General features: G+C 35.5%; 1 protein-coding gene across 1 annotated transcript in view; it reads right to left on the minus strand.

Moving 5' to 3' along the window:
• Window positions 1–13,167, minus strand: part of LOC125842611 (CHD3-type chromatin-remodeling factor PICKLE-like) — a 77,055-nt gene extending 63,888 nt beyond the window's left edge. The window contains exons 1-5 of the mRNA XM_049521915.1: window positions 13,022–13,167; window positions 12,576–12,725; window positions 6,640–6,777; window positions 6,370–6,524; window positions 5,995–6,156 (exon numbers count right to left, since the gene is read on the minus strand). Coding sequence (XP_049377872.1) covers window positions 5,995–6,156; window positions 6,370–6,524; window positions 6,640–6,777; window positions 12,576–12,722 — 602 coding nt within the window. The 5' untranslated portion in view covers window positions 12,723–12,725; window positions 13,022–13,167. The remainder of the gene's footprint in view (window positions 1–5,994; window positions 6,157–6,369; window positions 6,525–6,639; window positions 6,778–12,575; window positions 12,726–13,021) is intronic.
• Between the last annotated feature and the right edge of the window lie 2,707 nt (window positions 13,168–15,874).

Below are 15,874 nucleotides of genomic sequence, written 5' to 3' on the forward strand. Positions count from 1 at the left end.
TGTTGCCCGTCTACTATGCCTTGGATTACTTTTTTTAGTCTCTCTGCAAGGAGCTTAGCTATGATCTTGTAGACCCCCCCCCCCCCCCCCNCCCCCCCCCCCCGATAAGGCTTATGGGTCTGAAATCTTTTAGTTCCTCAGCACCCACCTTCTTTGGAATCAAAGCAACAAAGGTTGCATTCAGGCTCTTTTCGAAGAAGCACTTATCATGGAAATTTTGAATTGCAGCTACAAGGTCTACATTAATAATGTCCCAACACTGCCTGAAAAAATCCATGGAGAAGCCATCTGGACCTGGGGCCTTGTCCCCTGCACATGCCTTGATGCTTTCCAGTATCTCATGAGGTTCAAAAGGGGCTTCCAACATGGAGCTGTCTCTGTTATTGATCCTAGGGCGATTCTCCATCTCTAAATGAGGCCTCCAATCTTCTGTTTCAGCATATAAGTTCTCATAGAAGGTCACAATGAGAAGCAGAACCTCCGGAGCCATTTTTGCAAAAGAGAAGTGTTCTGTTTTCTAAGGTTCTTCAAACTAAGCCCCCCTTGCTGATTGTTGAGGGTCAATACATCCCATTTCACCAGATTGTAACCTCTCTTCTCCTTGTTTCCTTGACATAGAAAGGACCTCCTCACCCTGTTAAATCTTTTCCCAATGCTCTATGGTATAGGGAAAAGGCTCATCATGTATGTTGGGAGGCCATCCAGTACTTGATGAGAGTCAATCTGCCCCCTAATAGATATTGACTTTTCCACCTGGACAATTTTTTCACACCTTTCCATCTCCCCACTCTACACTTCTAATTCTTTATTTTTGGCCCCTAATGGCAACCCCAATTATTTAGTTGGTAAGGAGTCCACTTGACAACCCAAAATAGCAGCTAACTCTTGCAAATTCCCAACCTGGTTGATAGGGAAAATGTGGCTTTTCAACCAGTTTACATGAAGACCTGAGATTCCTTCAAAAATAGTTAGGATGGCTCTTAGATGCCTGATCTGACTTGACTCTGCTTCACATAAAATTAAGGCATCATCTACACATAACAAATGAGATACTTCCAGATCTACCCCTCTTCCTGACTGAGCACGGAAACCTTTCACCCATCTATTTGCATTTTGCTATCCTGAACATGTGATTTAGACCTTCCATAGCTAGCAAGAATAGGAAAGGTGACATGGGGTCCCCTTGCCTAAGACCCCTGTGAGATTGAAAGAAACCTTCTGTATTGCCATTTATTATAAGGGAAAACTTCACACTAGAGATACAAAAGTTGATCCATTTGATCCACCTACTACCATAACCCATGTCTTTCAAAAAATTTAGGAGAAAATTCCAATTGACATGGTCATAGGCCTTTCCAACATCCAATTTGCATATGATCCCCGGTTTCTTCTGTTTGACCCTTGAGTCAACCAGTTCATTGGCTATCAGGGATGCATCAAGAATTTGTCTCCCTCTCAAGAATGCCATTTGGTGACCATCTACTAGTTTCCCAATAACTGTTTTGAGTCTTTCAGTTATCAGTTTAGAGATAATTTTGTAAAGCCCCCAATCAAGCTAATAGGTCTGAAGTCCTTTAGTTCCACAGCCCCAGGTTTCTTTGGGATCAATGCTATAAGGGTCACATTGAAAGATTTTCAAAGATTCCCCTTTGGTGAAAATTATGAATAGTCTGCATCAGATCTTCCTTCAATGTATCCCAACATACCTTGAAAAAGCTCTCCATCACACTGTTTGATAATTTGCAACGCTTTTGTTACTGTGAAAGGTCTGAAGCCAATCATTCTCCTCTATGGAAACTGTAGGATATCCTGTCAAAACAAAAGCAGGTCTCCATGGCTCAGGCTCTGTGTATAAATTGGAGTAGAAATCTATCATAGCTTTTTTTATTTCTTCTGGTTCTTGTACTTCCTCGACCCTTACCACCAATCTATCTATTGTGTTGTACCTTCTATGTGATGTTGCCAATCTTTGGAAGAATTTGGTGTTCTTATCCCCTTGTTTCAACCATAGTGTTCTAGATTTTTGCCTCCATTTCTCTTCTTCATGTTTGGCCAGTACTTCAATTTCCACAAGTATTGTTGCCCTAACCATCATTTCTTCTTCTGATAAATCTGTCTTCTTGCGTTCTATCCAAAACCGCTAGTTCTTCAAGAAGACTATTTTTTTGTCAGCCATTTTGGCGAAGGTCTTCCTATTCCACTCTTTCAATTTCTGTTACAGCAAAATCAATTTGATGCACAGTTTATAGTTTGGACACCCTTCAACTATGAAGCCATTCCACCATTCCTGGACCATCTCATTAAATCCCTCCACTTTCAGCCACCAATTCTCAAATTTAAAATAGGAGTGTCGTTGCTCCCAGTCACCACACTCCAAAATGATATGACTATGATCAGAGGTTACTCTAGGCAGAATCCTTTGTCTAATGTTCTTGAAGCTTTCTTCCCATTCCATAGAGTACAGGAATCTATCCAACCTTGCATTATTCTGATGATTGAGCCCCCTGATCCAAGTGTATTTACCCCCGATCAAAATAGGGTCATGAAGTTCCAAATCTTCAATCCATTTGGAGAAGTCTGTCATTACATTAGTTGTTCTGGAACATCCCCTTCTTTCCACTATATGTCTAACCGTGTTAAAATCTCCCAAGTTACCCGTGGCCCTTCACTCAATTCCTTCATTGCAGCTATTTCCTCCCAGCATTCAAGCTTCTTCTTTCTACTGTGAGGAGCATATACACCAGTAAAGGACAAACAGAAAGATTCTTGTAGAGCTTCAAATTTACATGTGATTGAGAAGTTGTCTTCCTCCACTTTGGTACCCCTCCATACTCTGTTGTCCCACATTAAAAGGATACCCCCTTTGCTGCATCACTTCTAAACACTATTGAAGCCCAACATGTTTGAGGGAATATTTCTTTTTGAAATTGGTAACATGTTTGAGGGAATAATCAAAGCATTCACTCGCAATATCTTTTCTTTTCTCATTTTTTACATAATATCAGAGCCAAGGGTTTGAGTGCCTACTGGAACAACATTTTTTCTCTCGTCTAAAAGTTCCTTCACTTACTGTCTTACTCTTATTACAGTTAAAAGGTAAATTAAAAAATATAGTTATTACCTTTCCGAGAAACAATTTCTTCTTTTTTTTCCTCAACCCCACAAAAGAAATTATGGCGGTTCACAACTAATAGAGCAGGAATCTATCTTCATCGGAATCAAGAGATCAATCATCTCATTATATTACCCTTGATTAGAGATTATTATTTGGACCATCTTTAGCACCAGATCGCATCATCCGCATCTACAGCTTGCACAACTTAGGCCTCATTTGTTTGCACTTAACTGAGGTCTGAATCTGAATGGTTCAGACATTAGATCATTAAGAGCATTTGTTTTCATGAAGAATCTAAACACTCATGGGCCTGAAATAGATCTTAATCATTAAGACCTCAAACGGAGTCTTAATATCACTAAGAGGTATCCTTATGTGGATAATATTCACCATCACTCTATCCACAATCCACCACCACTGACCACCTCTGTCACCATCACCACCACTACAACCATTACCGTTGTCTACCACCAACCAACTCTGTCATCACAACTTCCACCGTTGCTAACTACCATTGTCACTTGCTACCACACATACCTCCTCCATCATTATGATTATATCCATTGCCGCCACCACCCCATCTTTGTTGTCACCGCCACCTCTATCACCACTATAGTCAATTCTTACTACCAACAAACTCCGTCGCCACAACTAACACCTCCACCAACTACCACCATACATTCTTCAATCACCACTACCACCATCACCATCTCCACCACTACTATTAGTCACTACCACCATTATGGTCAATCTCTACTATCAACCACCTCCATCATCACCACTAGTATCACCCCCAACTACCACAAACACATCACCAACCACCACACATTCTTCACCCATAACCATCAGCACCGCCAACTACTAACATCAACCGACTCCATTACAACAACCAAACGCCACTGCCAAGCGCCACCATTATGATAGTCAACACAACACCAACCACCTCCACCATCGCAACTATCCCAACCATCATTACTAGCCACTAACAACTACTACCATTACCACCACCACTACAAACTATCTTCACCATCACTAGCAAGTATAAGTATTTCATTTTTTCATCAAGTAATGATTTTATTTTATTAATTCTTTTTTAATATTTAATTAATTTTTATTTAAAACTGTATATTTATTATGTACATATAAATAGATTATGTACATTCAGATGTTGAAAACATACCGTTTTAATCATTCAGTGTTCAAATCTAGTGACAACTTCTTAATCATTCAGATGCGCATTCAGATTCAGACGTTTAAATCTTAATGAAAACAAATGAGACCTTAATCTAGTAACTTGTTTGCCTGTGTCACACAATCTTCTTCATTTGGGCCATGGATTCTTGATTTGGGTGCTTTTACTCGTATTTCTAGTAACAAATCAAAGTCCATCCATGTTGTGAAAGGGAACTGTCTATCCACACTGTTTTTTTGGTAAATGAAATTGTTAAGTAGATTTCATAGGCTCTCTGTAAACTAGATTCTACTTTTACTTCACCTTGTAACACTTTTTAAGGTAGCCAGCATTCCTTAATGTGGAGGAATACAATAGTACCATTTATCAAAAAATAATATTTCCTTCGAGTTTTGTATGGGTTACTCTTAGATTTATTCTTCAACCTTCAAGAATCAACTTAAGGGTGATAAGAATATTCTTTCTAAATCTTGGATCATGCTTAGATATTCAAGAAAGGTTGTAAGTTACAACTTATTGTTGGTGGTGTTGTTACTCTAAAAGAGGTCAGATCCTTTATTTATTTCCTAAATTATTTCTCCCCAAAAGCGTTCTTTGTGACTAATTATTGTTGTTAGGAATAAATTTTGAAGATAGAATTATCTTGAAGTTCTCAAAGTCATGCTTGACCTTCTTGATCCATCTTGAATTCAGGAATACTTTCTTGAAATCGCTCCATCTTTAATTTCAGTTTGGTTTCATTTCTTTATATTTATTTTTAGCTTCATCACATTTCCTAAATTTTCCTTAAGTTCTTGATTTTTCCTTATCAAGTTATTGGATCGGGTCGAAAACGCAATGTCACTCGATCATTTTCAAACTAACTGCAATCTTAATTTGTCGGTGAAGATCCCACCAGAACGCCCTCTACTTCTAGGATTCTTATCACCTAACATAGCAAAAAACTATAAAAATCGCAACTCCAAATGTGAGTTCCTGCTAAAAGCTTTTTTCACAATTGCCATCAAATCTAACTGACAGAGTTCTTTTAAATATTTGAAGGAGAGCAATGTTGGGAACTCTTTCTAAATATGTATGGTATCAAATGGGTAATGCCTCCCAATATTAGGAGCTTGTTCGAGACATGGCATTATTTTTTAAATGGCAAAAAGTAAACAAGCAGTATGGAGAACAATTCCTCTTTGCATTTTATGGACAATTTGGCCAAAAACGAATAAGATCTACTTTGAAGCGAAAGGGCAACATATATCCTGGGAATTGTTGTCTTTTGAATTTGTATTTTTGGTGTAAAAGCAATGTCATTGAAAATATGGAGCAATACATGAACTTCCTAGAAGAGATTGGAGATCTGTAGTTTTGTCGTGGCAGTGTTGGTGGTTGGACTTTTGTATCCTACACCACTAGTCCACTACCATCCACAGCTCATGAACGTTTCAACTGTTTACATGGAGCTTCCTTCTCAACAATGATTTCCACTTGACGATTAAATCAAAGCTCAACCTTAAGCTAAGGATAACAACTCTTAACTAATATTATCAGTTTAGCATGCATTAGGGGGAAGTAACTAAACATTTTGGAAGCAAAAAAGAAAGCATTGACCAGAAAATTTTGAGGAGAGCTCAACTCCCCATATTTTTTAAATAAAGCATCTCAACTGAATATCTATAAGTCAGTTCTTTAAAAGCACCTGCAAGCAAGAATTCGATCAACTGTAGTCCACTCGGGTCGGATTGCGACGTATTCATCTTCAGAGTTAGTCATTGATGACATTTGGCGATGGAAGTTATTCACTTTAGTCTTCAAACGGGGATATGCTTTGTAAGCTTTTACGAACTCTTTCTCTGGCACCCTGCAATAGTTAAAGCGCAGTATGACTTCAAATACAAGATGTCAAAAGGTCTAAAGAGATAACATAACTTATTAAACTGATCATTTACACAAACAAGCATTATGGTGAAGCATAGAAGACAGTTATAAGCAGTACAAGATGATCTTTGTTGCCATATTGACATAGGTGTAAAGAGAATCTAGAGCAAATAAAGTAGTAGTAAAAAATAATTACCATGTGCAGTGAAGATAAGACAATCCTTTCCACTTAACAAGGTACTGTTTAACAAATACTTGCTTCGACCCTAGCTTGGAAGCATCCTGATCCTCAGCAACAGTAGGGCGCATTTCACAGTCCAATATTTTGTCAATATCATTCAGGGGACTCACCTACAGAAAAATGGCAATATCTAGCGTAAATCTAGGTGGGAAGGGAAGGGAACTGCCGACAATAGCAGAATTCCATGTTTAAATATATAAATTTGATAGAAGGATGGGTACATACACATTCAGGGCAACTCCAATGGCTTGGAAGAGGAGCCTTTAGTGGAGGAACTAAACACTTGGGGTGGTAAGCATAGTTACACGTTTCACAATACAAAAGATTACTATCTCCTCCACAAGCTTGACAGGAATCGTCTTTCTATCAAAAGAAGCAATTTGCATTGTTATTTCTGATGTAAGTGAAACAAATAAAGGTCATTACAATTAAACACTACAAAAGAGAACATGTTTCCAGAAAGCTGCTAATACAACCATGAGAGACTTGTATTGTTATGTACTGGCACGTGTTTATGATTAATGGATCTTGCGTTGTTTATTCCTAAAATATGAGCAAAACTCCCTAAAGAAACTAAGATATGATGTAATCAATCAAGGACAAAGGGAAAGGATGTGATTTAACCAGAGGCGGTATATTCTGTAGTACTCCTCATCGGCATATTTGGGTACATTACCATTCCATGAGTAAAGAAAAACCTTCCTCTTTCTTTTTTAACTTGATCGTTAGTAGCCATAACGAAAATGAAAGAATAGAGGTGTTAGAGGCGAAGAAGAAAACCCTACGGCTAAGAGGACTCTTATCGAAAACTTGGTACTATTCTATGTAAAGTGATGATAGCTTGTAAGTGGTTGTGGCTTCATCGCTAAATATCCTCTTATAATATATTCTTTCTTTATCCTTTTTCCTGGGTTAAATACGTCCTCTGTTTATACAAAGAAAGTTGTCCAGATTACAGTTAAATAGTTACTACTTTATCTAATCTATATAATAGCAGGTGCATGACACGATATTATATTTATTATATGTAAGTGAAACCAAAAAAGTCTTAGCGAAAAGATTAGATGTTTTATGTAACAAGCACAATGTGTTGGTAGAAAGATACAAAATAAGAATAGACAAATAATTTGTGTATGCATGAACCTAATATGGAATGTCTTACAGATGCACTAAATGACAAAAATGCATTTTTATTAGTTAATTGTATCATTAATTGGTGTATTGTTTGTGCAATATCTTATATCATAGAAAGAAATTACTTTACTTTTTACTGATTATCAATTTCTCATAAAAATACATTGTTATGCATGGAAATAATTTATACGTGGAAAGACCTAAAGTAAAATGTTGATAAATCAAAATATCGATGCAAAATTGGACAACCATTTTACTCTTCAAACGAAAAAAAGAAAGGGCAGTCTAGTGCACAAAGCATTGAACGCGGGTTCGGGGAAGGGCCACACCTCAAAGGGTGTGATGTAGACGGTCTACCCTAATGCAAGCACTAATGGTTGCTTCTGGGGCTCAAACTCGTAGCCTAAAGTCGCATGAAGACAACTTTACCAATGCTCCACGGCTCAAACCCGTCACTCTTCAAACAAACATTCCTATAAAATTTGTGTAACACTAATAGGTGTAAAGTCTCTCATTATACTCTTTAATGCAGCATAACATTCTAGAACCTTCTTTTTTTTTTAATAAAATTTTAGAACTATTTACAGTAATATCCCAATAAGACATCTAAGGAGTCAAGTGGGGCAGAATTTTGTCATATTATTAGCTTTTTTCTTAATTTTTATTTTACAACTCTAACATATTATTAAATAGTAATTATGTAATTTTTTAAAAGTATGTTTGTGATATGAGGACATCCATTTGCGCATACCCAGCAACTACTAAGCTACAAATGTATGAGAGGACATTTGACGTTAGGAGCAGAACCAATCCTGGCTGCAGTCCAGGAGCTCAGGCACTTGCAAGAAGGTAATATGTGCCCACTAACAACCTCTACACATACTGAAAGTACATGTTAAGACACTTCATTTGACCACGTCAAGAAATATTCAAACCGAATCTTCACTATATTGGCCACATAAAAAGTCACGCTAGGGATAGCCTCAAGTAATGAGTATCATTAATTATCTTTGTGAAGAAATGTTTCTTCTATTGATAAATTGGTACAAAAAGAAATTAAACTAAAAGTGAAGACATAGTAAGAGATGACACACTGAAAGATATACTCACATCTCACTGTATCCAAAAAACATGGTCCTACATTCATTATTGTTTCTCAGTATCTAGAGATGCTTGGAACTTCTGAAACTGAAACATTTAATGATTTTTCTAACCATCTGAATTTGTATATATAGTATATACAAAATCGTGGTGTTACCCAGTTACAAAACTTGTCATGTTTCTCTTCAATAATATCCATATAACACCCATCATAAAAAACAAATTGGAGGTTAAAATGGACACTACTTTTTTATAAGAGCAAGATAAATAAATTAAGTTACTGGTTATTTCCTTTACTTCCACGCTACTTTCGGTCTCCGACACTATCCACTCTAGCTATTTTTTCCCAATTTATGTTTATTTTTCATAAGAGTTTAACCAAATCTAACGTATGGACACACAGCAGATGTGCCTTGGCATGTAGTAATTCTTTATAAATCAAATATATTTTCAACATGGAAAAGCATTTAATAATAAATCAAATATATGCATTGATACACATTAAGCTGGTGTTATCTTTACAAAATTGGCATGATACAAATATGCATTAAGCCTCACAAAAATTAACCATCTCGTGTGCCCTAGTATCTAGTTTTCAGAAATTCATTTAATTTATGACTACCTTGCTACGGAATATAATGCTTGCAAAATTGAATAGGAGCAAAATAATTCACTAAATTACTATATGCACTTAAAACTTTTAGTCTAAGAATTTTCCACATGTCAAGTACTAAGATTAGATGAACCTGTGACAGCTGCATCTTCTGAATCAAATCATTCTCTATACTTCTTTAGTATCACACTTTACTTTCCAAAGACAAAACATTTGAGTACAGGTCACATGTACAAATTTGTACATCTTAAGCTTCCACTAGCATGAATTAGAAGGCCATTTGTTTTATGATAAGTAAGATAGAAGCCCATTTGTGTCTGGATCTAATCAAAACAGCTACCGCCAGTCTGATCATGCAGAGCATGATATATGTTTGACTAAAAACTAATAAATTTTGTAGCTTCCTTTATTTTCCAGCTCTAGCTTCTGGAATATATGACTGTAGGTTTCTTTAGAAGACATTTCATGGTTCACAAATAAAAGCCAAGAAGATAAAAACTTTATATCTTCAGAAGAGATGATTTAAACCACAAACTTTTGCAGCCAGAGCTTTGGACTGTGATTTTTCTAAAATAAGAAAGCTCTGGGCTATGAGGTGAAACAAACTTTTCTTGGAGGCAGTTTAATCAAAATCAAAAATGACCATCCTGAGTCTGGAACTCCTTAATTTTTTTTTGATAAGGTAAACACGCCTTCTTAGTTTCACATTCATCAACTTTACTATACAAGAATTGCTTAGAAGAGTTTCTGTTGTAATATCTGACCTCAAAAACTGGATTTGGCTGAAATTACAAATATAATATGAAGAGAAAAAATGCTCAATCTATATATAATAAATTTCCTTTCATGAATCCACACTTTGATCACACCGTCAAAGAAAGAAGAACATTAAGTATCAGTTTCTTTTTTGGAATGCATGTTATTGTATTGTTTATTGTTCAGTATTCACAAGTTAGTGTTCCACTTTTTTTGATAAAGAAGTTAGCCTTCCACTTTTTAGTTACAAGTTACAAGATATCTCCACCAAAAAAAAACTCAACATGCATCCCATATTAGAGTTTAACATCCTTGAACTATACTCTAAACTTAAAGCACATCCTTGTAATATCATAGTTAACAAAAAACATCCTTCAAATATCTAAACATTAACAAATCCTATCCATTAGTTAAAGACTGTTAAAAATCTAACGGAGTGAGTGAAATTCACTAAAAACTCCTCAGATTTGAACACTTCATTGACACCCACATTCTCTCATTTCTCAGAAAAATGAACTTTAACTTTCATTTGTTGAAGTATGCTTCCTTTTCCATACCCATCCTCCCCGGTTATTATTAAATCTGTGATGCAATCATGCAACCATGCAGATACTGAAACCCAGTACCCCTCAAGAACATGAAGAATGATTTAACTTTAACTTTCATTTGTTGATGTATGCTTCCTTTTCCATACCCATCCTCCCCGGTTATTATTAAATCTGTGATGCAATCATGCAAAGTCAAATCATGCAAACATGCAGATACTGGAACCCAGTACCCCTCAAGAACATGAAGAATGATTGCTTTCATACGTGGAACATGTGTTGTTCACACTGTCTTTACTCTCAATTAGAAGAAGGTAAATTAAAGGCTATGGCAAGCATAGTTGGTTTTTTTCTATAATGATTCAAAACCAATTAAGGTAACAGTGTATGTATTCTCCACTAAAACATGAAATATTTTCCCATCTCAATTTGGTTCTTTATTTTTAGCAATCAAAATTTAGCTAAGAGCTAACACCTTCTTGTTATTATGCTAATGTATATGTATATGCTCTGGCAAAAAAAATCGTAGAAGTGTCAGAAATGTCAATCCAACATCTTGTGCATATTTCATCTAGTAATGCTGCTAACATATTTCTCGTCTCATTCACATTATAATACCTATTTACGAACTCTCCTATTTTTTATTTTTATTTTTGATAACCGAGAAATCCATCGGTGGATAATGGGCCCGCCCTACGAACTCTCCTATTTTCCATCTATCATTTTGTTTCTGCTCTTTGACTGTGAGCACTCAATGGCGTCCGCAAAAAGACGAAGTGCTAATATTTAGAGATGATCGATGTTGATTCTTCTAGTTAACCAGCTTAAGGAGGAAGAAGATTGACTATGATTAAAAAAAGAACCTGACTATGATTAAAAAAAGAACCTAGTTGCAAATGGGGGAACTATAGTGGTGTCACATGAGTTTCGAAATGCTCTATTAGATTTCTAGCAGTTCTTGACAGAAGGGTGAAACTTGCTAGATTTTCAATAGTTGAAGGATGTTCCTTGTTCACTATGATATTACAAGGATGTATTTTAAGTTTGGTGTATAGTTGAGGGATGTTTTTAGCCAAAAACTCTTCCATACTACCAGGCAGATTCACGATTAACCGTGAACCTTGAAAGAGCGCCTGTTCTTTTATTTTTGACTGTAGATATTCAGATGGTCCAAACAATTAATAGATTGGCCGACCGTGATAGTCCTCAAAATCAGTTCCCCTCTTCATGAAAGTCCTCAGGTATATCATAAGAGGGAGTAATCCTAACTCTTCATCTTGGAGGATGCTATGACGCTAGATAGGATGCATTACCTATTGCTACTGCAAGTATTTTATGTATTCTCCTAGTGCATATCCTTCTGAAAGAAATCAGGAGGCACCAACAAAGACATGTATTTTAATAGAAGATCAAGGTGCAATAGTTACAATTAGAAGGAATTTACCAGATCAGAAAGGAAGCAACCAGAGATCAACCTACGATCCCAGTCTTTCACAAACACCATGAAACAAAGGACGAGCATATTAAATTGCTAAATTTCAAAACTTAGCTAACTCTAGTGTTGCCATTCCAACAATTTGAAAAGGAAAAAAACAGTATAAAAATGTATTTATCCTCCAACAAGCATACACACCAAGCTGGATTAAGTTATCTATGCTTAACTTAGCAGACAGACGGATTCTTGTACGGCATGATGACCAAGCTAAAGCCCAAGTCGTGTCTAGTCTAAGTCATATCTTGAAGCTGAAAATGGATTCTTGAAGACGATACACACACGTAAACATAGGAAAACCAATACTAAAGTTGGGAGAAAGAACCCTACTATGGAATAAAAAAGTCAAGCAAAGAGATGGTAAAAAAAATAGCAATAACCAACAAAATATACAAGAGCAATTTATAAATGAAATTTAGAGTTGTAGATTCAATGGGATGAAGAACAAAAAGAACCCTACTACAGAAAATGCCAAGTATATAAATAGTTAAAGACAATTCCCAATGTACAAGCAACTTACCACATCTGTTCGAACAATTTTCTCAATTTCCTGTTTCTTAGTCCCAGATTTTCCAGGCATCGTATCAGTTTCATCATCAGACTCATCTAACTTGTACATAGGTTTTCGATCTGACCGCACACGAAGTCTCTCCACCAAACTAGCCATTTTCTGCAATCAAACAAAGTCCAAAAATCTATACACATTCAAATTTCTATGGACCAACAAAATCGTTTCCATGACACCCAAAAACAAAACAAACAAAGCAAAGCAAATGTCATGAATGAAAATTGAAAACACAGAAAAATCAACCACTTGAACAGCACTCAATCAAAAGCAAACATGTTTGGTCCTCTTCAGTATCAGTATCAATGTCGACAACAGGAGAGCACCAAAAACCCTATAAACGTTAAGATGCTAAAATCAAATCAAAAACAAAAAACACCGATTTGAGGGAATGAAAATACCTGCTATCTGTTTGTGTAAATGCCACAAACAGAAAATGACTGCACCGATTAAGAAGAGAGGCAACACTCAGAATCTTTGTCCCTACTTCCCCAATTTCGTATTTATATAAAATTATTCTCTTCCCTCTTCCCTCAAAATCTCGGCAGATACTGCCGCTTTGGCTCCCAAGTTAATAAGTGGAGTTCTTTTTTGCCAAAACATCCCTAAATTATACTCACTACTTAAATTATGTCCCTAAACACTTTATTCTGACAAAAAGATGTCCTTAAAGTATTGTTAAGTGATCAAGTTGCATTGCAAATTTGATCAAGTTTAATACCGATCAAAATGTTTTATATTTATATTATCTAGTAGTTATGTATCTCGTATGTTTCTTAGGAAAAAAGTAAATTTGGGATCAAATTAGTTTTTTCTTATAAATAACAAAGTCTTCTTAAGTGTTTTTTATCCCTCAAGGTAAATTATGGAAAATGTCAGTGCGTAATCTCTACTTACCATGTTTTTAACCCTGTTTTAAAATTTACTTAAATGGCAATTCGGCCATGTTATTTTTCAAAAAAAATGGCTATATGGGTCTTTCTTTTTTTGCGTTCTTCGTCCTCCTTCTACTTATGCTTCTTCTTCGTACTCCCCTTCTTTTTCTTCTTCTTTTTTGTCCTTCTTCTCCTATGTCTTCTTCACAGTTCTTCTTTTGCGTCTTCTTCTTCATCATTGCTTTCCCTTTTCTTTAAAATTTGATGTTCCGCAAATGTGAATCATTTCGAGTATATTATATATCAAAAGATTCAAAACATCGACATGATCTCATATCTAAAATTTGAGATTGTTTAGAGGTGATTTTGAGTTGGTCGAAATTGAATAGTAATTGTATACTAATTTGTATTTGGTGTATTATTTTTCATGAATTTCGAAGAAAAAATACAAATACAATTTGAATTGTATCATAATGAATAGATAGTAAGATGAGAGAAGTAAGTGAGATCGAGAGAAGGAAGAGAGAGGCGAGCGAGATCGGGAGAGTGAAGAGAGAGGTGAGCGAGATCAAGAGCGGAGGAGAGAGTATGAATATATGTTGTATTCATTGTATTTCAAATACAATTGATATAGAATACAAATATAGCTGAATACAAGTTTAACTTTTTTGATACAATCGCTATAAAATACAAATCTCTCACCTATATTTGATTGGATACAATTGTACATAATATATTCACAGAGAGGATGAATGCATATTGTATTCATATGAATACAAATACAATTAATACAAAATACAAATATAGTTTTTTGTATATAATTGATATAAAATATGAAATCTCACTTATATTTGATTGAATATGATTGATACATAATACATTTGAATGGATTTCTTCTTATTGGCAGGGGTGAGAGGGAGGCAGGGAGAGAGTTTTCTACAAAAACAACTTATAGTGGTTTATTGTAATTTTTTAAACTATATCTATGTTTCATAAATATGTTGGTATTTTTGCCTTGTTGTATAATATTCCCTATTTTTTATGTGAGTAAAATTATGGTTATGTCCGTCGAGATAGCTCAGTTCGTTTGGAGGGTGACTATCCACACGAATGACTCAGGATTGATTCCCCCTCAATGTCTTCTAAGTCGAGTCTGCCGCATAGGGTTTGCCTAATGCGATTTACATTCCCTGTGTGGTTTGCATGATTACACAGTGAGGAGTTTATCCAGTGCGTACAAAGTGCTCACCCGAAGTTGTAGCAACTATTGGTTGTCTTGGGGTTCCGAAAAAATGGTTATATTGTTGTAAACTAATTATCGTATATATTTAAAACTGTGGAAAAATTAGACAAACATCCATTAGGTTAAATTTCATACACAAAAGTCCAATTAAAAAATAAATCATTTATTATTGAAAGTGACAATTTAGTATTATTTTCTCCCTCTCATCTCCCGCACATTACTCTCCATCTCTGTCACCCTTCACCACCTCCATTCTTGTCGGAAAACACTACCCCTCCACTACCTTTGCCTCCATTCCCTCCCTCAAATCCTCCTCCGACTCCCCCGAAAAAACCACCCCTTCCTCCCGCCTTTGTCGCCTCACCACCAATAAGTTGTTTAATACCACCTCTCATTCTCAAATTCTTGAATTAATAAAAACAAACCTTAAACTTCTCCGTAATTTCCTTCCTAACACTTCACCGCCACCAAGCCTCACTAATAAACTCTTACCACCACTATCACCATCACCATCATCTCACCCACTATTAGCACCTACTGAAGGAGATGAAAGTGACTTGGACAGTTAGATACTCCAAAAAAAAATGAATTCAGGAAAAATGGAAAAATTATTATTGGGAATTTTTGACTCACTTCTAGTCAATGTATATTTTTTATGATTTTTGACTATTTTTTATGTAAATAAAACACAATTGTAAACTAATTACTTTATTGTATATGTTTGAAATTATCCCTAAATTTTTTGTCCCTTCTCTACTTATTCTTCTTCTATTCTTATGATTTTATAACACGTTATCAACACGTGACTCTATGATTTTGAGTTTGATATTTTATCTTTTATATCACCCGTTACTTTATTGAAGATTGATAAGAAATTCTCTTTGTTTTGGTTTCTTTTATTTGTTATAGAGAAATTAAAATGTTGAAAATTATCACTGGTATAATCATCATTTAAATATAATTCAAGTTAAATGTTAGACATATTTGTTGATCCAAACTTAATTTCATATTTACTTGCAAATGCTCATATCGAGTGTTCCTGAAAGACATAGTCTATATCATGCATGAAGCATAGTATGTTAGTAATTTCTATTTTATGGACTCACATATTAATATGTCAGTATATAGATATATTG

This window comes from Solanum stenotomum, chromosome 10 (assembly GCF_019186545.1).
Source record: "Solanum stenotomum isolate F172 chromosome 10, ASM1918654v1, whole genome shotgun sequence".
Taxonomy (NCBI): Eukaryota; Viridiplantae; Streptophyta; class Magnoliopsida; order Solanales; family Solanaceae; genus Solanum; species Solanum stenotomum.